This window comes from Typopeltis vanoorti, chromosome 4 (assembly GCF_054136105.1).
Source record: "Typopeltis vanoorti isolate ZY-2024b chromosome 4, IOZ_Tvanoo_1.0, whole genome shotgun sequence".
In the NCBI taxonomy this organism is placed as follows: domain Eukaryota; kingdom Metazoa; phylum Arthropoda; class Arachnida; order Uropygi; family Thelyphonidae; genus Typopeltis; species Typopeltis vanoorti.
The window spans coordinates 86526338-86549838 of NC_143552.1; the positions used below are offsets into that span (position 1 = coordinate 86526338).

The following is a 23501-nucleotide window of genomic DNA, read 5'->3' on the forward strand; positions in this document are numbered from 1 at the left end:
CAGTAATCAGCAAATTAGGGAACAGGCAAGAACTTGACATATGCGTTCAAAATGAAAAAATTTATTTTTAAATTTACAGAACTATATTAAGCCTTCATGAAAACAGAAATCTTATCTTAAACTTAAAAGAACTGTTAATAAAAACATATAAGTTCGAAAACACAGAATTGTTCACTCACATCAAATCAGAAGTTCATTGAATATTATGAAATGAGATGCATGTCAGCATTTGCCGATCAAATGCTGACATGCATCTGATCAAGATCAAACAAGTATAATAAGTGCACACTCTAGAATTCAGTGGTAGGTTAATTGTGTTATATATATATATATATAAATCGTATGCAAAATTTTAAAAAATTTTTCTCTGGGGTCCAGTGCACCACTTCTAATCATGCAATGCGCCACTTTTGGCGCATGCGCCATAGGTTGGCCACCCCTGGCCTAGCCAATTCAGTTTAATGTTCCTTTAACAAACAGGCAGATATTCCATCTGTCCCTATTGACAAATTCTTATCCAGGTTATGCAAGAGCTCTTCAACCTCATTTTCATGAACCTGTAACTCTTCATCCAATATAGCAGTAGCACTGTGCACCATATTACATACACCTGGTTGATATATCTTAGCAAAGTGAGCACTCATTAACTGAACAATCTCATTAGTTTCCGACACTTGAGTACCATCTGCTCAATAAAGTTATTCTTCCACATTCATTCTTTCTTTTGCTTGCGACATAACGATAAAATTCTTTTGGATTGCCTTTAGCTTGCATGGCCAATTTCTTTTCATACTCCGTTTTAGCTTTTCTCACAATACTCGTTACTTTTCTGGCCTGAGCTTTATATATTTCATAACTCCTCTTACTCTTATTCTCATGATATTCTTTTCACATCAACTTCTTCTCGTGGATCTCTAGCTTAATAAGGCTGCACATCCATTTCACTCCCAACCTATTTATTCTTCGAACACTAGGGATACATTCAGATACCGCCCTCATTCAAGCACCTTTTCAAAGATTCCCATGCATTGCTGACATTTTTTCCATTCAGTAACTGATACCATGGGACCAAAGATAGTATTCTTCTAAGTTGATCATAATAGCTTTGTAATTTAGCATGTAGCCTGATTTAATCGGAGCTTCAGTACAAGTAGATACTTCTCAAGAAAGAACAGCATGATCACTGTCACCAATTTGTGGTAAAATAGCCATATTCTTGACAGAGATCCCTTCTGATGCTATGAGCAAATCCAACACTCTTTGACTTCGAGGTCCTTCTTTCATATGCTGCTTGAGAAAGTTATCTCGCAACAATTTAATAAATTCCTGTTCTTTCTGATCATGAGATTTCTCTTCTACCCAATCAATGTTTGGAAAATTAAAGTCACCCATAATGATCATTCGCTTGGTACCCATAAGGCTAAATTGGTGATGCATTTCTTCATCCCCTACAACTGAGATGCCAGGTCTGTAGCAACACCCCACCATATATTTCAGTCTGTTAACCTTCACTTCACACCAAATAGACTCAAACTCATCGCTACATGGAACATTGTTACCATCATTGTTTTCTTGCATTTCTACCCTAACTGGACTTAAGTCATCTGATATCATTAGTGGCACTCCTCCTCCTCTCCTGTCTCTTCTGTTATTCCTAAAAATAGTATATCCATCACACTTGATCCCACTTACCATATCTGATTCTGATAGCCAGGTTTCACTAATGCCAACAATCATAGGCCACATCATATTCAATAAAGCAACAAACTCAGACCCTTCGTTTCTAATGCTCCTAGCATTTGTGTATAGACATAATAAATTACGACCTAGCCTATTCTTATAATTAGATGTGCAATGTATTTGGTCTTGTTCTAGAATTTTCTCTTTTCCCTCCCCAGACATACTTAAAAGGTCTGAACCCAAAGCATATTTTTGCACTCCTTCACCACATACATAACCATGTTCAAAGGCATTCATATCTTTCTCATATTTGTATACCATAGTTGAACTTTCACACACATTTTCCCCATTCCTTCCTCGATGATCTAGTTTCCCTACTCTCTGCATTCAGTCTCATACCAAGAAGTAATTTCTCCAGACTTCTGATGCCAAATGAATTCAAGTCCAGGCCATCATACTTATCCAAATCTTTTCTGCCATCAAGCACATCCCGCACATCTAAAAAACTCACATCCATATCTTCTACATAGCCTGTGCATGAAATCATTTGCTATCATCGCCCTCCTTCTTAACTCAATACTATCGTATCTGGGTAGTAATCCTACAATTTTTACTCTTTCACATTTCTTTCTCGCTTCTTCAAACAGACCTTTCATATCTTCTCTCATATTGTCACCACTTAAATTATTTGTACCTACCAGCGCTACCATTTATTTTACATTTCATTTTTGGTTTTTAATTACGTTTGTCATATTTTTAATTTTCGCTCCCGGGAAACTAGAAGTGGTGACTCCCTCGGCAAGCACAAATTTTAAAATTGAGTCACCATACCATATTCCCTCTTTTTTTTCTTAGATATTAATGGACTTACCTTGTTATCAATATTTTGATTACCAAGTTCAGTATTTTCCTGCCTGTTGTTGTTCTCATCCTTTTTCTTATCCTGTCGAAGTTTAAACAAATGTTTTTCCACCTTTTCCGATTCCCTGGTCGATTTTCTAATAATTTCTTTTAACCGAGCTATTTCTAATGTCAGCGTATCCTCAGATAAATTATTATCATCACTGCAGCAGTGTTTTTGTTCAGGACAAACGCTCTACTCAGTAGCAACTTTAGCTTTAGCTTTAGTCACTGTCTTGTTATGACTGGTTTTTGGCGCCATTTTCAAGAATAGTAAAAACTAATAATTTCTCTGAAATTATGTTATAAAACACTTTAGTACAATAACTACACTAATAAAACTACAATAATATACTAAAAATACACTTTTAAATCTAAGAAAACACTTAATAAATCAACAAAAATCACAAATCTTTCAGGAGTTCTCTGACAGTACGTCTTTTCACCTGCTAGTCTCGACACCAGATCAATATGATATGATATGCATTGTATCATTTACTGTCATAACCCTTCTGCTCTGCTCATACAGTTTCTACTTTGTCGTAATTTGCAACAAACTGATGATTTAGTTCACTTCTTCACTTTTCCTTTACTACTTTCAGAAATACTTTCACATTATATCTCTTATCATACTGGTCTCCCTTGAAGCTATTCTCTCTTACTAATTTTCCCATCTGTTTCACTTGGTCTTCTTTGTCATATATTCAATGAGTAAAAAAAAAAACATCTTTACTTCCAGTAAATATGTTTTTGTTTGCCCTTCACATACATTACTCATTCTTCTCACACTTTTCCCATTCAATTCCATTATGCTTTCCTCTGATTCCACCATCTTTTTTTTTTTTACATTCCACACTTTAAAAATTCTAGCATATGAATCTTAAGAGTCTTGTAATTGTAATGACTCAGGAGTCCTGTACATAACAAAGTTGATGAACCCAGAATCCTGAGATTATAATAAAATTTGATATGTCATATCTGCTGCAGTAATTAAAATTGAGTGCTTAGAATCCTACATTTCCTTGATACTGGTTCTACAAGCTGGAATCTTATTGAATTACTAAGAATTGGCTATTTTATTGTTTTGATGCAAGGAAGTTTAATCGTCTTATTCTTATATCAACTTTATATTATGCGGCTGGTAGGAATGAAAGAGTATTGACTTTATTGTGATAAGTTAAGGCCTGAGAAGTTGGTGTTAGTGGTGTAGATATGAGTGTGGTATGCTGAGGGAACAGGAATTAGCTTGTAGACCCTGTTTTCTCTAATGTCTAGAGCTAGTATACTCCATTTATCTGGAACGTGGAGAGTCCATGGAACTGAATATAGTTTGTGGGATAATTATAGGTAGTAGTACTGATATTGATCTTTCTCAGTATTTTACTTTTTTTTTTTCCAAGACAAACACAAACTATTAGAATAAGGTACTGTAATTATTATTTATTTATTTATTTATTTATTTATTATTTTTCGGTGTTAAATTTATTTTTTTTCATTAGTTTTTAGGTTATAAGTAGCCATTATTGAAAGAAGTATTTTTATTGTTTGCAATTCTGATCTAAGAATTTATTCATTAGATGATATTGATTAGCTCTTTTTTGTTAAGGTGTTAATCATGTCTGATTTTTTGGAATTGGTAAGTGAGAGGCTATGTGTATGTAATGCCCTAAGTTTGTTGGTCTATGGTTAACTGAGAATGTTATACAGCCCATAGAGGATGAGCAATATTGTCCATGTAATGTGCCTTAAAATAATATCCCTCATGTGGCTAGGTATATGGTTTTTACACTATGTAAAAAATAAATAAAATAATAGGAAAAAATATCTCTAGCCCACCCAAGGATCAAAATATACTATAGGTTTGCAGTAACCTTTTGTGGATGGGAGCAACATAAAAAAAAATAATAATAAAAAACTATCCAAGAAATCTGTGATAACGCTCAAGTTAGGTGGACTTCCCCCCCCCCCCCCCCTTCTATATCAGCAATACTCTTGAATCTAATCAATAATTTAGTCATCTTTAACATACTTTTCCATTTCATGAATCTTTATCAAAGACAAACAAAGAGATGTTATCCTTAGATCACAAAACAAATTTAGCCAAAACATTATAACATTTTCCCTCTACATAATTGATCTGATTATTTGTTTGATAAAACAAATTCTGTCCACAAAAAGAAGACATAACCATGAGCACTACATTAGTATTCTCTCCCACCATCTGCATATCATCACAGATTTCTTTTCTGTGTGGAATATTTTTTAGTGAATGCACTTGATGTTTCTCCTTTATAGCAGGCTTTGGCTAAGATATGGAGTCCACCAAATGGTGAGGTTATAGTCGGACATGTTACGAGGCAGCAGTGAAAAAAATAAAGTTTCCATTATTATTTATTAGAGTTTTACTTTAAATTTATGGGGAATCTAAACTGGATAGAATGTATAGTCTATGGGTAGTTTGGACTTGAGGAATTTGCGCTTAAGCATAATATTTTAGTATAGTTTGCTAGTATTCCTTGTGCAATGTTTGAATAATGGTGGCAGCTACAATTTAGTTTGTCAATGGCTTATCATCAAGTCCTCTGCCATTTAAGGAGTACATTCTACGCATAGCACACTATGGGATTTTGTGGTATGCAGTGCTTGCACATATACACATCCCAGCAGTTATAAATGTGGCAGGTGAGAGACAAGGGAGTGCATGTCTGCATAAAATGTAGAAAATGGGAAGAACTTTGTGATTTAGAAATTAGCATAATGGACCTCAGCAGCATTATGTCAGAAATGGTTGAATGCCAGCTGAGAGAGATGAGTAGTGTGATCAAGGGTGAGGAAAATGAGTGGCATCTGAATGAGAATATAAAAGTAGGGAGTATAGTAGGTTTAAAAGATGGTATTGACTGGGAGGATGAATGTCAAGCAAGAAAAGGTGGCTTGCAGAGAGATAGATATACTAAAGAAGAGGTGGAATATATCAAGAACGAGTTGAGAAGAGTGAAAGAAGAAGAGATTATTAGATTGAAAATGAAGAATGAAAGCGAATCAGAGTAGGAGTGACAGAGAGTTATGGGAATGATGAAAGATGAGAGAATAGGAGAACTGGTAAAAGAGAGGAATGAGAAAAATGCGAGAGAGTGCAGGAACCAGGGATGGAGAGATGACAGGATGGCAAGAAGTGGGAGAACAAGAAGAGAAAGTGTTAGAGGAGAGAGAGAGTGAGGAATGCAGGTGAGCAAGGAAGAAATAGAGTGGTAAGAAATGTGATGTATGGAGACTCAATGATCCATGGTGTGCAAGATAGAATGCCTGAGGAGGAGGAGGAGCTATAGATAGTGTGACTATGGCAATTAATGTGATTGTGATGATGGGCACGAATGACTTGAGAGGCAGTAGTGTAAATCGGGTGGCAAGAGATCTGAGGTTCATGCTTGAGATTGTATGGAAGAAGACAAAGAGAGAGAAGATAGTGAGCATGTTGCTCAGGTATGATGATGCAGAGTTACAGAGAATAGCATCAATAATGAATACTATGATAGCCAGAATGTGTCAAAAGAGAGGCTTGGATTATATGGATGCATGGAGGGCATTTGAGGAGGACAGAAAGGAACTGTATATGAGAGATAGCTTGCATTTGAATGAGAAAGGATGTAAGAATCTGGAAAGAATGTTGTTCTCTGAACAAGTCAGTGTGTCGATGCAGGGGGAAACTAGAAGTAGGAGCGGCCTCCTGTGGGAATAGTTGCTTGAGAGAAGAGGGAATACATTGTGTAATACTGAATCCAAAGGAATCTGGAGGGGATAATGATGGTTATAGAAACAGTGATAGTGCCTGATGATTCTTCATACAAATGCCAGGAATATCCAGAATAAAGGAGATAAATTGGTGGTGCTGATAGCCTCAATCTGTCCAAAGATTATTGGGATCACTGAGATATGGTTGATGGAAGATGATATACCGACAGGAATAGAAGTAGCAGTGTATAGCATTTCTTGGAAAGATAGGAAGGGCAAATGCAGTGGTGGGATGCTGTTTATGCTACGTGATGAGTTGTGTACTCTCAGAGTACAGGATTTGAATAGCAATGACCCTAATGCTTTTGAGAGCATATGGTGTGAGGTGGAGGTGGGCAAGACAGGATATTTAGTGGGGTGTTGCTACATACCAAGGAGCAGGAGGTGTTTAGGTAGTTGAGCTTGTCAATTGCAAAAATAATGACTGTCCTGGGAGATTTTAACTACAGCAGCATAAATTGGGAAGAGGAAACTGCATGTAGTGGTAAGGGAATGGAATTTCTGGAATTCTTGAGTGATAAATGTCTTAGGCAACATGTAGTAGAAGGAACACAAGGTTTGAGAGTTTTGAATTTGGTCATGGCATCAGAAGAACTGATTATAACTGAGATGCCCTAGGTTGGAGAGAGTGACCACATGGTTTTGACTTGGAACATGAATAGACATGCAAGAGTATCAAAGAGAAAGGAATGTATGTGGAATTACAAGGCAGATGATTGTAATAATCTTAGAAATCAGCTTGGGGCAGTGCCATGGATGGAGTAATTAGAAGATATCATCAGTGCTTCGGAATTGGTGAAGGAATATTTATTATCAGCAATAGCAAAGTTGTATACCATGAGTGAAAAAGAGAGCCCAATTTGGTTTAAAATGGATGACAACAATATTAAATGGGAACTACAGGTAAAAGAGAGGTTATGGAGAATATATAAGGAGAGAGAGAGGTGGAGAGCAGCTGCATGAAGAATATAAGTTCATGGCAGGAGTATTACTAGTATGATAAGAAGACAAAATTGGAACATGAGAAGAGATTGGCCCTGTGATCCAAAGAAAATTGTAATGAATTCTTTCATTATGTGGCCAGTAGGAGGAGGAATGATTGTGGAAGAATGACATTGTTGGATAAAAATGGGAGTAGAGTGACCAATGGAAAGGACATAGTGGAGTTGTTCAATGAACACTTTATTGGGATATTTTATGCTAGAGTGAAAAGAAGAGAGTGTGTTTCAAATACTGAGTACCTTGAATATCAATAAAATAATGGCAATGGATGGGATTTTGCCACAGGTTTGAGGGAATGTGCTAATGAAGTGGCAGCTGTGTTGACCTGGTTTTTCAATGAGAGTCTGGCTACAGGAAAGGTGCCCCAAGAAGGGTAAGATAGTGTCTTTGTATAAGGGTGGTAGTATAATGGAAGTGTCAAAGTATAGACCTGTTTGTATTTCATCAGTAGTTGTTAAGAATTTGAAGAAATTAGTGAGGGATCATTTACAGCATTGGGCAGATGAGGGTAATGTTATTTGTCAGGGTCAGCATGGATTTATTTAGAAGTGCTCTTGTTTTAGTAAGATGATTGCCTTTTATAACAAAGTGATGAGGGAAAGAAAGGCATATTTTGCCTTTTTTTTTTTTTTTTTTTTTTTTTTTTTTTTTTTTTTTTTTACAAAGGCATTTGATAGGGTGCTACATGATAAGCTGATATTTAAGTTATAGCACATGGATTTGAACGTCAGCTTAGTGAATTAGATTGGGGATTGACTGTCTAATAGTTATCAGAGTTGTGTATGAGGGAGCTGTATCAAGGAAGCAGAAAGTTGCAAGTTATTTATAAGGTTACAAGTTGGTTACAAGACCTATGTTGTTTAATCTTTATATCAACAACATTTCAAATTGATTGCAGGGGAATATTCATTTGTTTGCAGGTGATGTGAAGCTGGGAAGAGTTATTAGTAATAGTGCAGATGTAGTAGACCTTCAAGAGGATTTGAATAAACTGGAAAGATAGATAAATGAATGGGGTTTTCAGTTTAATTCAGTTAAATGTAAAGTCTTGAAGTTTGGGATACATCGAGGGGAGACTGCATACTCTGTTGGAGAAATTGTACTGGAGGAAGTGGGGGAGGCAAGCAATCTGGAGGTGTGGTGATGATTGATAGAAACATGAAATTCAGGGAGCATATTGCAAAAGTAGTGAAAGTAACCCAGAGGATTGTTGCAATACTGAGGACACTGACTAGCAGAGATAAAACAGTTGTCATTCCACTGCGTAAAGTCCTGATCAGACCACATCTGGACTATTGTCTGTTGTATTGTATGTTTATTGTCCGTATATGGATCTTTTAATAGCCACTGAAGTGACTATTAAAAAAATTATGCTAATCTTTACAAACTTTATTTTGTATGAAGTGTTAGGTAAATATGTGAAATCATTTTTAGGATGCCAGATGATGCATCATAACTCTCATAAGTTACTTTTTTTCTTTGCTATTCTTAAAGTTTGTAAAGATTAGCATAATTTTTTTAATCAACATTATATGAGATAAATATAGGTTAAAGGAAATTTACCAGTATTTTCAATTTAAAAATAACAGCTAGATTCAGTCAACTAGTTTTGCTGAATTTGGGATCAGCTTCTTCATGATCTAACTGATGATATTAGATTACAATCAAAAAGTAAAGTAATTCCATACAGGAAAATTGATGGAACAAAATATTAGTCTGAGAGAATGATTTCTTCATCCTGCTGCTATTTGCATTTCATGCATATGCAAATGGATGTGAATGCAAATATGTTATTATTATTATTATTATTATTATTATTATTATTATTACCACCCCAAGACCTCATGGAGTCAAAGACTCATCTGGGAGGTCCTTTTATCACATACACAGCTCATCATACTGTGTTTCAAACACATTCAAACTCTTTGCAGACACCACATTCTCAGGCAAGGCATTCCAATCATTCACAACTCTGCACGAAAAAAACCTGTCTCTCACTGCCCTACTCACACCCTCTTTATACAGTTTCCAGGGATGACCTCTGGTTCTACCCTGATATTCCACTATTCTCTGTAAAACTTCTCCAGCATTGATCCTAACAACCCCTTACCAACTTCTAGGTCTCTATCATATCTCCCCTCTTCCTCCTGTCCACCAGACTCTGCAAATTACATCTTCTCAATCTTTCCTCACACTCAACATTCCAGAGGTCAGAAACTACCTTAGTCAGTCTCCTTTGGACCCTTTCCAACATCTCTTCATCCTTCTGAAAACCCGGTGACAAAATCTGGGCACAATAGTCCATGTGTGGCCTAATCAAAGCCTTATACAACTGAACAAGAATCTCCCTACTTCTACACGTCAGTGTCCTCCACATCATTCCCAGAATCCTTTGTGTTGTCTTCACAATTTTGGCGATGTGTCCCCCTAAATTTTAGATCCTTATCCACTATTAAACCCAGATCTCTTATTTCCTCTACCTCCAACAATATATTCTCACCAAGCATAAATTTTGCATACCATCTTTGTTTTCCAAATTTTAAAACCTTACATTCTGCAACATTGAACTAGCATCACCATTACCGTGCCCAATCACTCAATCTATTCAAGTCTTCCTATGAGGCCACTACATCTTCATTACACTTCATGGTTCGTCCCAACTTTGCATCAAACAACTGAATATCTCCATCCAAATCTTCGCCAATATCATTATTATACAAGCTAAACAGTAATGGTCCTAAAACAGACCCCTGAGGCACTCCACTAGTGACTTTCCTTTTCCTGGATATCACTTTCCCATACACAACTTGTTGATACCTATCAGATAGCCAGTCTCCAATCCAATGCACCAATCTAATATCCAACCCCATCTACTCTAGTTTGAGTGTCAACCTATCATGAGGTATACTCTATCAAAAGCCTTTGCGAAATCCAAGTATATTACTGTGTATCCTTTTCCTCTGTTCAAGGAAGCAGTCACTTTATTGTAATAAGTAAGTAGATTACTAAAACATGACCTCCCTTTAGTAAATCCATGCTGTCCATCAAAGATAATACCATTGTTATCAACCCAACTCTGGATCTTAGTTCTCACAAGCTTCAACAACAACTTAACCACAACACTTGACACACAGATAGGCCTATAGTTTGAAGCTTGAGTTCGATCACCTCCTTTATGAAGTGGCACATTCTTGCCCTCCTTTCACCCCTTAGGAACTTGACCGAGTGCAAGACTCATATTAAAAAAAGTATGTCAAGGCAGATGTCAACTCCCTGCCACATTCTTTCAGAATACGTAGTGATATATTATCAAGTCCCACAGCCTTATTAACATTTAATTTACTCAACTCCCCATACATCTCTTGCTCACCTACAGTCAATCTCTCCTCCCCATCATCAACTGCTCTCAATCCCTCCATGAAATCACATTCACAATCTTGAAAGATCTTTATGAACTGCTCATTAAATATCTCCACCACACATTCTGCATCAGCTGTCTTTATACAGTTTTCTCCAATCAAGGTCATCCTTCCATAATTATTCTTTCTTTTGCTGGCTACATATCGAAAGAACTCCCTAGGATTCTTTTTGGCTTCATTAGCCAACTGCTGTTCATACCTCTCTTTAGCTACCCGCACCAACCAAATCACCCTCCTTGCTTGGTCTTTGTAGACCTAATGGAATTGGTTATTTCCACTTCTCTTATGCTGCCTCCACAATGCCCTTTTCCTCTGTATCGCATGCTTAATCTTTTTATTCATCCATCTCGCACCCACCTCATTTAACCTTCTCACCCTTGGAATACATTTAGACATTGCATCTACTAAACAGTTTTTGAAAATCCCCCAAGCTACATTGATCTCTTTTCCATCCAACTCCTCATTCCATGCTACACCCGCAAGCTGTCTCCTGAGCTCTTCATAATCATCTCCCTTGTAGTTCCACATATACCCTTTTCTCACAGAAGTCCTCGTACTGCTGGCAACCACCCAGGTGATCATCTCATGGTCACTCTCACCAATTGGTAGATGATTTGACACCTCATTTACAATTACATCCTCTGATGAGATGGCCAAATCCAAGAATCCTCGTGTGCCCTCTGTTACATATCTGAGGTAGTTATTCCTCAAAAACTCAAGAAAGTCATTTTCTTTACTTCCAGTTGGTATCTCATCATTCCAATCCATATTGCCATAATTAAAATCACCCATAATGATCACCCTCTTCTTATTTACTTGGCTAATTTGATTGTACATTTCATTATCAGCACCATGCACATTACCTGGTCTATAACAACATCCCACCAAGTATTGATTCCATTCACCTCTATCTCACACCATACTACCTCAAAACCACTGGCACTATTTCCCTCTTGCATCTCCACTTTATATGGACATAACTCTTTTCTATCATCAATAGCACTCCCCCCTTCCATTTTAACCCCCTCTGTCCTCACGAAACACACCATACCCTTCCATCTCTATTCCTGCCAGGATGTCATCCTCTTCCAACCATGTCTCACTCATTCCGACAATCTTTGGGTGAACAGACGCAATTAGTGCAACCATTTCATCTGCCTTGTTTCTTATACTTCTAGCATTTGTATACAAACACAACAGCTCATTTTTGGATCTACAGCTAGTTCCACTGATACTACCACTCACTCGATGTGATCTCTCCATGCTCGACTGGGGCCATTTCCCTTTCTGCTTCTTCATTTTAAAACCCTTTTCAATTCTGTTTCCTCTTGATCCCTGGTCATCCCATTCCTTTCCTGCCTACACATGCTCACCTCCTCTTGGAGCATCCACCTATTTGTATATTTGCATTCATATCCCATGTTATCTGTGTTGAAATGATTTAATAAGTGAAGCCTATATAAGTTAAGTGTTCCACCTTAGTTCAAGTTGCATAGTGTTAGGATACATACATCCCAGCATTAACTGCTCAACGTATTTTTGATATTTCATGGTCAAGTATTTGAACAACAAGTGAACATGAAATATCTTCAACTTGTGATTTTCAAACATTGATCACTCACTATCTGTTACACACCTTTCAAAAAGGAATGAAAAAGAGGGGTGGTGACTTTATAACCTGGCAAGGATCATAGAAGAAATACAAATGTTTAACAGTTATAAAAACAATACATATCATGATACACACATGGCACTGTCCACACACGGCACTGATTTGCTAATAGGTCTTTAACCTTTTGTGTGTGGATCAGATATTAAAAAAAATGCTACTGGATTATATCTTTTTCTTAGATTGAAAAAATATTATTTTTCTCTAAGGGACTTGGTGCTGTAAAGTTTCATGTATGTAGTTTCTTTTCTTTTCATTATCTACATAGAATCAGCAAAAATAGTTATTATTATTATTTTTATTATTAAGAGAGACATACAAGGAGTCAGAGACTCAGCAAGGGAGGCCACATACTACACACACACTAGCTATCATACTTATTCTTGAATTCATTCACATGAATCAGCAAAAATAGTTATTATTATTATTATTAAAAGAGACCTCCAGGGAGTCAGAGATTCATCGAGGGAGGCCACACACACACACCAGCTATCATACTTATTCTTGAATTCATTCACACTGCTTCCACTTGCAACATCCAAAGGCAATCCATTCCAATCACACACACACAACCCTCTGAGAGAAAAATCTCCCTCACACTCTTCTTGGCGGCCTTCATTCTCAGCTTCCAAGGACGCCCTCTCGTCCTTTCCCCAACCTCCATAAATTGAAAAATTCCATCAATTGGAATCCTGTATGACCCTTTTAGAAGTTTGTAAGTCTCAATCATAACACCCCTCTTTCTCCTGTTTGCTAGTGTCAGCAGTCTACAAATTCTGAATCTGTCTTCATAATCAGTATTCCACAATCCTGATATCATTTTCAACACTCCCCTCTGTACTCTCTCTCCAATATATCAGAATCACAACAGAAACCAGGAGACAGATCTGCACACAATAGTCTAAGTGACGTCTTATCAAGGCCTTTTAAAGAGGTAAAATAACATCCTTATCTTTACACGTGAACATTCATTTCAACATTACAATTATCTTTTGAATTGTATTTTGCAATCTTTGCAACATGGCCCCTGAACTTAACTTCCTATCTATTAACACTCCAAGATCCCTAGCCTTATTAGTTTCTTCTAACCTAATCCCACCAATATAATATGACATTGGATATCTAATCATGCCGAAGTGAATGACTTTACATTTACTCACATTGAACTGACATCCATTTTCCCATGCCTACAATCCCACCCTATTCAAATCATTCCTCAAGTTCTGCATATCAGCAGCATTCCTGATTACTTTACCTATCTTTGCATCATCAGCAAATAGCTGTATGTCGCCTGTCAAATCCTGTAACATTGAGGAATCAAATCCTGTAAAATCTGTGACATCGAGGAAACATCACCATTGCATTTACTAACTTGTATGAATATATCTAAATGTGAACTTTGTAGCAACCCAGAAAAGGTGCTTTATAAAATATATGAATTTGACTGCTATGATCTGGTGTAATAATACCATGGAATTAAAGTAATAATAATAATACACTTGTGTTCAAATGCTAAGATCACACTACATTTTTATCTGCACATGAAAATATTTTCATGACTACAGTCAAATGTCAACATAAATTTATTGCCAGCATACTAATAAATTATATTACACAAAAAATGTGTTATAAATTTCATGCAAATTAAATTGCAATATGTTTTTGGCAAAAGTTACAAATTTTCTAAGGACATAGTTATGGAATTAATGTACAGTGCTTACAGAGAGAGAGACATTTGAGTATGGAGTATGTCCACCCTGAACTGTGATGCAGCTGTCATGATATTGTACTACCATTGCTTTGCACCAAGTGATTCAGGAGTTCTTGAGGCAAACTGGCCTGCTCCTCCTTACAGCAAGGATAATGCCTTGTTTATTTTTTGAAGGGAAATTTTGAGCAGCAATGTATCTCCTTATTGCATCCCAAATATATTCTATGGGGCTAGATCTGGGGAGCATGCTGACTACTCGATTCAATTAATATCATTGGTCTACAGAATTATCTCCTCTGCTTGTGTGCAATGTGGTGTGGCATTATCATCCATAAAAATGAATTTTTCACCTACAGCATCACGGAACAACGAAGCATGACATTGAAGAACTTCATTGCAATATTGTTCACCAGTCATAGTCCCTTTTTCCAGCATTTGTAGCTCGTTTCATCCATTAAGCATAATGCCTCCTTACACCATGACCCCCCAACACTGCTGTGTATATCCCTTTCAAGAACATTCTCATGATGGTACCACTTTCACATCAGATCAAGTGTTGTCTAGAATTGGAAGAACGACTAAAATATTAATGTGTGCACATCTTTATGTTGAAATAGTGTTATTAATGACTAGTCCATGTCCTGAACAGAAATCCAATATGTACTTATCATTATTCTTAGCTTTTCTCTTTACTCCAAGTTTTCATAAAACATTTCGATATATGTCTAGTATTCATTTCTTACTCTGTTATTTATACCTTCAATAAGGACCAACTTTCCTTTTTCTTTATATTTGCTTATGCTTAGGTAAAGGTTAAAACAAGAATATAATTTCTTGTCAAGGAGGATATACTTTCTCGGCAAGTGGAAAAAAAAGTTCTACAACTATATGGTGTAAATGAGACATTATATTGAGTATTACATGATTTATATTTGAGTTTTAAGTCAGCAGTTAAAATTGAAGGCAATAAAAGATATAAAAGATAACTGGATGTAAAATCAGGTATGAGACATCTGGTTATTCCTCATATACATGGATCACATTACGAAGGAAAATGACATTAGACCTGACATAAAAATTGTAAATATTCAATACAACTCTTTATTTTATGCAGATGATGTTATGTGCCTGAATAAATACAAAATTCCTTAACTAAATCGAATAACTGCTGTAACAAATTTATTATGCAAATCAGCAACAAAAAGACACAAGATATGAAAATAGGCAGGAAATATAGAAGACATCAGCTGCATCCTGAATGAAAATCAGTAGAACAAGTAAACATTTCAGCTATTTAGGGCAGAATTTTTAGTGAAGATGGCAAATTAAGTATGAAAATAGACAATAGAATTAGCACTGGTAAGGTAGTGGGGATTCAGTGGAATAAATTTATTTTGAATGAGAGACAAATTAATCTGAACACTAAAGTATTCTTATACAAGACATTGTTCAAACTGATTTTAACTTATGAATCTGTGAGGTGAGTTAGAAATGAAACACTTGATCAAAGACTTGAGACCACATATATTGAGAGATCTGGGAAAGATTATAGGAATTATCTGATGGCATCAATGATAGAAACTTGACATTATTAAAATTCAATTCAGGAATGTGTGGTGAGAAGTAATCTCGGGTGGCATGGTTAATTAAACAGAATGGGTCATTAGCATAGGAAAGGTTTGCATAACAGGTGTTTGAATGGTAACAGAATGGTAGGAAAAGAGACAAGGAAGAAGATTAAGATCTAAGTGGATTGATGCAGTTAATGCTTCCCAAATTTATTGAATAAATACAAAATTCCTTAACTAAATTGAATAACTGCTGTAGCAGTTTTAGAAGTCTGATAGCATTTCCATCCTGACAGTTAATAGACTGATTTGGAGGAAGTTTGACAATAGGAAGTTATAATAATGTAAACTATTCATATAGTACTATAGCACAGGTTACTATTCATAATAACCTGTGTGCTCCTTGAGGGTTAGGTGTATATCAGGAATTTGATTATGATGATGAATGACACATCATGGAATGGATAGATGCCATTCATTTTGATAGATGATTGCTAAAATTGCAACTTTGTGAAATTCGTCATAATTAGGTAATGTTTTACTGATAGATAAACAGAATTTGCTGTCAGCCAATAAAAATACACTAATGGGGAAAAATTGCTAAATTAATCTAATAAAGACTTTTAAGAAAATAGTAGAAAACAAAGTAAACACATGCCATATGCTTCCATTTAAAATTGTCACATACTTCTCTTGATACTCCTTACTAAAGCAGAATGCAGTATCCTATCAAAAGGATTTATCTCTGCATTGGTACTTGAGGTTTATCCCTAAAGGAGATACTTTGGGCGGCATTGAGAACTTAATAAAACTATACCTAATGGATCTTATTAATTACATGCAGATATTATTATTATTATTATTATTATTCAGGCCTCCATGGAGTCAAAAGACTCATCGCAGAGGTCCTTCCTAGGAAACACAGTCTGTCAAGACTCATTGCGGGAGGTCCTCCTAGGAAACACAAAGTCTATCATACCACTCCTTGAACTCATTGACCATTCTCACTCTCACCATTCCACCAGGCAATGCATTCCATGGTTCAACCACTCTCCATGCAAAGAAATAACTCCTCACTCTCTTGCTCACAGGCTTCCTTTCATAACTTCTAGGGATGGCCCCTTGTCATCACTCCTTCCCGCTGTTCAACCAAGCAAAAGAACTCCCCAGTGTCTACCCTGTAACCACCTCTCAACAGTTTAAAAGTCTCAATCATATTACCTCTCCTTCTTCTTCTATCTACCAAACTCTGCAGTCCACATTCCCTCAGCTGATCTTCATAACTAACATTGAACAGTCCTGAAACTGTCTTTGTTATCCGTGCCATTTCCACAGTTAATTTATCCCCTTCAAATCCTGGGGACCAAATCTGAGAACAATAGTCTAAGTGTGGTCTGATCAGGGTCTTATACAATGGAATGATAACTCTTTTATCTCTGCAGGTCAGCGTCCTTCTCATTATTGCAGCAATCCTTTGTGTTACCTTCACCACCTTTGCAATATGTCCCTTGAATTTCAGGTTTCTATCAATCATCAACCCCTAGATCTCTTGTCTCCCCTACTTCCTCCAGTATATCTCCTCCAATAGAGTATGCAGCATCCTATCAATGTGTCCCAAACCTCAAGACCTTACCTTTTGCTGCATTAAACTGATACCCCCATTCATTAGCTCATCTGCTAGCTTATTAAAACCCTTTTGCATGACTACCACATCTGCATTATTACTAATAACCCTTCCCAGCTGCACATCATCTGCAAACAACTGAATATCCTCCTGTAATCTACTGACAATGTCATTGATATAAAGGTTAAACAATATAGGTCCCCAGTACTGAGCCCTGTGGGACCCCACTTGTAACCCTCTGCCTCTTTGAAACTTCCCCCACCATACACAACTCTCTGATACCTATTGGACAGCCAATCCTGAATCCAGTTGACTAACCTGACCTCCAAACCCATGTGCTGCAACTTAAATATCAGCTTATCATGTGGCACCAATGTCAAATGCCTTCGCTAAATCCAAGAAAATGGCAGTATATGCCTTTCCCTCATCTACTGCTCTTGTAACTTTATTATAAATTTTTTGTAAAAATCTGCCAACAATATAGGTCCCAGTACTGAGCCCTGTGGGACCGCACTTGTAACCCTCTGCCTTCTTGAAACTGTCCCTCCATACACAACTCTCTGATACCTATTGGACAGCCAATCCTGAATCCAGTTGACCAACCTGACATCCAAACCCATGTGCTGCAACTTAAATATCAGCTTATCATGTGGCACACTGTCAAATACCTTTGCTAAATCCAAGGAAATGGCAGTATATGCATTTCCCTCATCTACTGCTCTTGTAACTTTATTATAAAAGGCTAGCATATTACTAAAACAAGAGCACACCCCCTCACAAATTAGTGTTGACTCTCACAGATAACATTACCCTCATCTGCCCAATGCTATATACGGTCCCTCACTACTTTCTCCAAGATCTTAACAACTACTGATCACACACAAATTGGCCTATAATTAGACACTTCCAGTCTGCTACCGCCCTTATGCAATGGCACTATCTTTCCTTCCTTCCATTCCATGGGCACCTTTCCCACAGCCAGACTTTCATTGAAAAGCCAGGTAAAATACACTGTCAGTTCCCTAGTACATTCTCTCAAAACTCATAGTGAAATACCATCCAGTCCCACAGCTTTACTGACATTCAGAGTACTCAGTATTTGAAACACACTCTCCTCCTGTGCCTCTAAACCTCGAACCTGCCCTATCCTTCTAATATTAAAAACTGACTCCTTCAGGATGAAATACTCCAAAAAAGTATTCATTGAACAATTCCACTATGTCCTCTGCATCAATCACTGTATTCCCATTTTTATCCCACAATGTCATTCTTCCATAATCATTTCTCCTCCTACTGGCCATATAGCTAAAAAATTCCCTCCGATTTTCTGTGGATCTTAGTGACAATCTCTTCTCATATTCCAGTTTTGCCTTCCTTACCATACTAGTCACTCTCCTGGCCTGTGTCTTATATTCTTCATGCATCTTCTTCACCTGTCTCCTTATATCTCTTCCATAGCCTCTTTTTCACATGCAGCTGCTGTTTTTATATTGTTTGTCATTCACTTTACACCAAATTGTGTTCACTTGAGGAATACAGCTTACTGGTGCTGCTAACAAATATTCCTTCACAATTTCCCAAGCACTAATGATATCCCGGGCTTCCAATTCCTCCCTCCATGAAGCTTCCCCAAGTTGATCTCTAATACTGTTGTAATCACCTGCCTTATAATTCCACATATATTCGCGTCTCTTTGATATTCCTGCATGTCTATTCATTTTCCAAGTCAAAACTACATGGGCACTCTCTCTCCAACTGGTGGGAGAGATGTCATCTCACTTATTATCAGCTCTTCTGATGCTATGACCAATTCCAAACCTCTGTTTGGAACTGTTCCCTCTATTACATGTTGCCTAAGATATTTGTCCATCAAGAATTCTAGAAATTTCATTCCCTTATTGCTATATGCATCTTCCTCTCCCCAATTTATACTGCTGTAGTTAAACTCTCCCATAACAATCATTCTTCTTGCACTTGCCAAGCTCAACTGTCTAAACATCTCCTGGTCCCCACCCTCTGTGCTCCTTGGCTTGTAGCAACACCGCACTAAATATTCTGTCTTGCCTATCTCTACCTTACACCATATACTTTCAAAATCATTAGTGTCACTGCCTTTTAAAGCCTCCACTCTTAGAGGACATAAGTCGTCACTTATCATAAGCAGTACTCCACCACCACGCTTTCCCTTTCTATCCTGCCGAAAAATGCTGTACCCTGCTACTTCTATTCCTGTTATTATATCCTCTTCTGTCAACCACATCTCACTAATCCCAATAATCTTTGGGCAGGCTGATGCTATCAGCGCCACCAATTCCTCTCCTTTATTCCAGATACTCCTGGCATTAGTTTAAAAAATAAAAATGCCACTTTTTCTATTCCCAGCATTATCCCCTCTAGACTCCACTGGGCTCAGCACTACCTGATGTTGTACCTGTTCCCCCAAATACCCTTTCCCACAAGAGGCCACCTGCTACCATCCACCTTGGGCATTCTAGTTTCCCTGCATTGACACACTGACTCGTTGAGAATAGCAATCTCTCCAGATGCCTACGTCCTTCCTCATTCAAATGCAAGCAGTCTCTCGCATACAATTCCTCTCTGTCCTCAAACGCTGTCCAAGCATCCACATATTCCAATCCTCTCTCTCTTCTGACACATTCTAGCTATTATGTTATTCAATATGACTGCTGTTCTGCTCAGCTCGTCACAATCATACCTAGGCAACATGCACACTATCTTTCCCCTCTGTGTCTTCTTTCATACTACCTCAAGCAAGAATCTCATATCTCTTGCTGCCCAATTTACATTACCTCTCAAATGATTTGTTCCTACCATCACAATCATCTCATCCACCCTTTCACCCCCTCTTAATTGCCATAGCCACACTTTCTGTTGTTCCTCCAGGCAAACACTCTTCACGCATCCTATCTTGCGCACCACGGATCATTGAGTCACCATACATTACAACTCGTACCATTCCCTCTCTCGTACTGTTTCCATTCTCTCCTCTTCTATCATTCCCATAACTCTCTCTCTCTCATTCCCTCTCTTCCGCTTATCCTATTCATCCTGTTCTCTCCTCTTCTATTATTCCCATAACTCTCTCTCTCATTCCCTCTCTTTTACTGTTCTCATTCCCTCTCTTTTACTGTTCTCATTCTCTCCTCTTCTATCATTCCCATACCTCTCCCATTCCCTCTCTTCCACTTATCTATTCTCTCCTCTTCTGTCGTTCACATAACTCTCTCTCATTCCCTCTCTTCTACTGTTCCCATTCTCTCTTCTTCTATCATTCCCATATCTCTCTCTTTCTCTCTCTCTCTCTCTCATTCCCTGTCTTCTACTGTTTTTATACTCTCATATTCTATCATTCCCAAATCCCTCTCTCATTCCCTCTCTCCTACTGCTTCTATTCTCTCTTCTTCTATCATTCCCAAACCTCTCTCTCATTCCCTCTCGCCTACTGCTTCTATTCTCTCTTCTTCTATCTTTCCCAAAACTTTCTCTCACTCCTACTCTGATTTGCCTTGCATACATCTCTTCCATTCTCCTAATCTCATCTTTCATAATTCTCATCTTGTTCACAAGATATTCCCCATACTATAATAAATTTATTATAATAAACTATAATAAATTTAGTTTAATCCTTTATCCAAGTGTAAGCAAACAAAGTTTGCACCCAAAGTATCTTCAGGACTGAGGAAACTCTTGGTAAAGGTGGACCAAATCCAGAGTAATTTAATAATAAGGTGAGACACCTTTTGGCAACTCGTATTGGTAAATATGACTTCTCCATTGCTTCTGCCGTAGCATCACCACCTCTGGGTCTGGCTCCCACTGACGAAACCTCAATGAAGGTCGAAACCGGTCTAGGTAGTGCCCCTTCCCTTAATGCTTAGCATTATACATGTCCACAAGGAGATGTGCTTTGCATTATGGCAGATACTAAGACAAGGAGTGATTGAGAGCTTGGTCCACCTTTACCATGAGTTGCCTCAGTCCTGAATATACTTCAGGTGCAAACGTTGTTTGCTTACACTTGGATAAAGGATTAAATTAAATTTATTATAGTCTTACCAGGTGGGGTAAGACTATAATATTCCATTATTCCATTTACTTTCCTTCCTTTCCTTACTTACATTCCTTTTATTCCATTTACTGTCATAGAATGTGGTCAAGTTCAGTAGTTAGGGCACTGTTATCAGAACTTATTAATTTTATCTTTTATATAGGGTTTGGTGGGATTATAAAAACCCTATATAGCCCATATTGGTGAATGTATCTACCATTATGTATGGGTTTCCTGTAAATGGAGAATGCCAGGGATCCATCAGGCTGGTGTGTAATCAGAGTGTCTAAGAAGGAATGACCATTGTTGTTTTACTTTTCTAAGGTGAACTGGATCCTGGGATGTTGATTGTTTAGATGTGCTAAGAAAATGTTGAGAGTATCCAGGCCACATGGCCAAATGGAAATCACATCATCTATATGGCATAGTCAAACAGTGGGTTTATGTTGGACAGAGTTTAAGGCTTTCTCTTTGAAGGTCTCCATGAAGTAGTTGGCCTGATCATGCACTTGCTGATCATGCTTTGGACATCCACCACAGGATATGCTGGAAGAAGGCCACTCTACTCCACTGAAGCAAATTCAAATATGAGGGGCTGAGGCTGATTCCAGGAATAGCAAATAAAAACAAATTATTAATAAGGAATATCTGAATATTGTTGCTGATCAAGTCCATTTTGCATTGTTATCAGACTTTTATCCAGTAGTTGATGGTTGTTTTATGGATGGCAATGCTACTATCCATCATGCAAGGATTGTTCAGCAGTGGATTAACGAGTATGATAGTGACAGCTGTTCCCTGGCCACCACAAAACCCCAGATCTGAATCCCATTGATAATGTATTGGACATGTTAGAAAAACAGATCTGGGTGCAAAGCCCTCTTCTGTCAATTCTGAACAAGTTAAAGGACCATCTGGTGAACACTTGTATGTTGTAGATGTAAATTCAATTCAACACCTTGTAGAATCTGTGCCAATGTGCTGTAATTCATGCCAAAGGAGGTCAAACACGTATTAAATAAAGGTTTATAATTCAGTGGCTGGTATGTGTGGTAATGGAATAATATTATAAGTATTTTAATTTAGATCACCCACAAAAAATCTGAAAAAATCCTCACTGAAACAGATTCAATGAAAAGTTTTACCAAAATTTTTTCAGAGAAACAGAATTTTTTCAAGTAGTAGCACAATATTTTCTTTTTTTCAGATGAAATAACTTTTTAACTAGTAGTAATGGAAGATTACTGCTATTATTATTATTATTATCATCATTATTACGGGCGACTCCAAGGAGTCCTTAGACTCATCGAGGGAGGCCCTAAACATCATGTCCATCACAACTATTCGACATTCACACAGTATCTATCATACTTTGCCTTGAACTCATTTACTGTCATAGCACCCACAACAGACTCTGGCAGTTTATTCCACTTATTCACCACTCTAAAAGTAAAAAGCCTAGCTCTAGCACCCTTACTAACCACACTCTCGCCCAGCTTCCAGGGATGTCCTCCCACCACCAGTCCTGTTCTCTTATCATTTTCAGTTGAGTTGATTTTCTTGTAAGTATTATTAATAAAAGCATAGCAATTATTATTTGTAACTGATAAAAATTATATATGGAATAATACTTGATACATTATGTACCTGCAGTTATTATGCAATTTACTTGTAGCCTGAAGCATTTATGCATCCTGTGTCCAATAAAGAATATCCCTCATATTCTACTTATGTATTTCATCCAATGGATTTGGGAACTATAGAAACGGTAAGAGATGTTTATTTCAAAGATTTCTGCAGTATAAAACTTATATTAATACACACTGACATTAAATTTAGTTGTTTATTGCTTATAGGTATTTCCTTCATCAGGCAAACCAGCAATTACCTGTGTAACTTATTTTAATTTTAGCAGTATGCAAATACCACACTAAACTAAATTATAAAAGGATGTTTGGTAACTGGATAATATTTTGCTGGATCACAAACCTGCATCTTTTAAGCAAAACAACATGTTACAGTTTTACACATGACAATGAGAAAGTGAGGCAGTTCAAATTGAAACAG

At 37.2% G+C, this 23501-nt stretch overlaps 1 protein-coding gene across 1 annotated transcript in view; it reads left to right on the forward strand.

Moving 5' to 3' along the window:
• LOC150107476 (uncharacterized) overlaps positions 1-23501 on the forward strand; it is a 574892-nt gene that overhangs the window by 163144 nt on the left and 388247 nt on the right. Inside the window, exon 8 of the mRNA XM_090392109.1 lies at positions 23110-23202. Within this exon, the coding sequence (XP_090248235.1) occupies positions 23110-23202 (93 nt within the window). The remainder of the gene's footprint in view (positions 1-23109; positions 23203-23501) is intronic.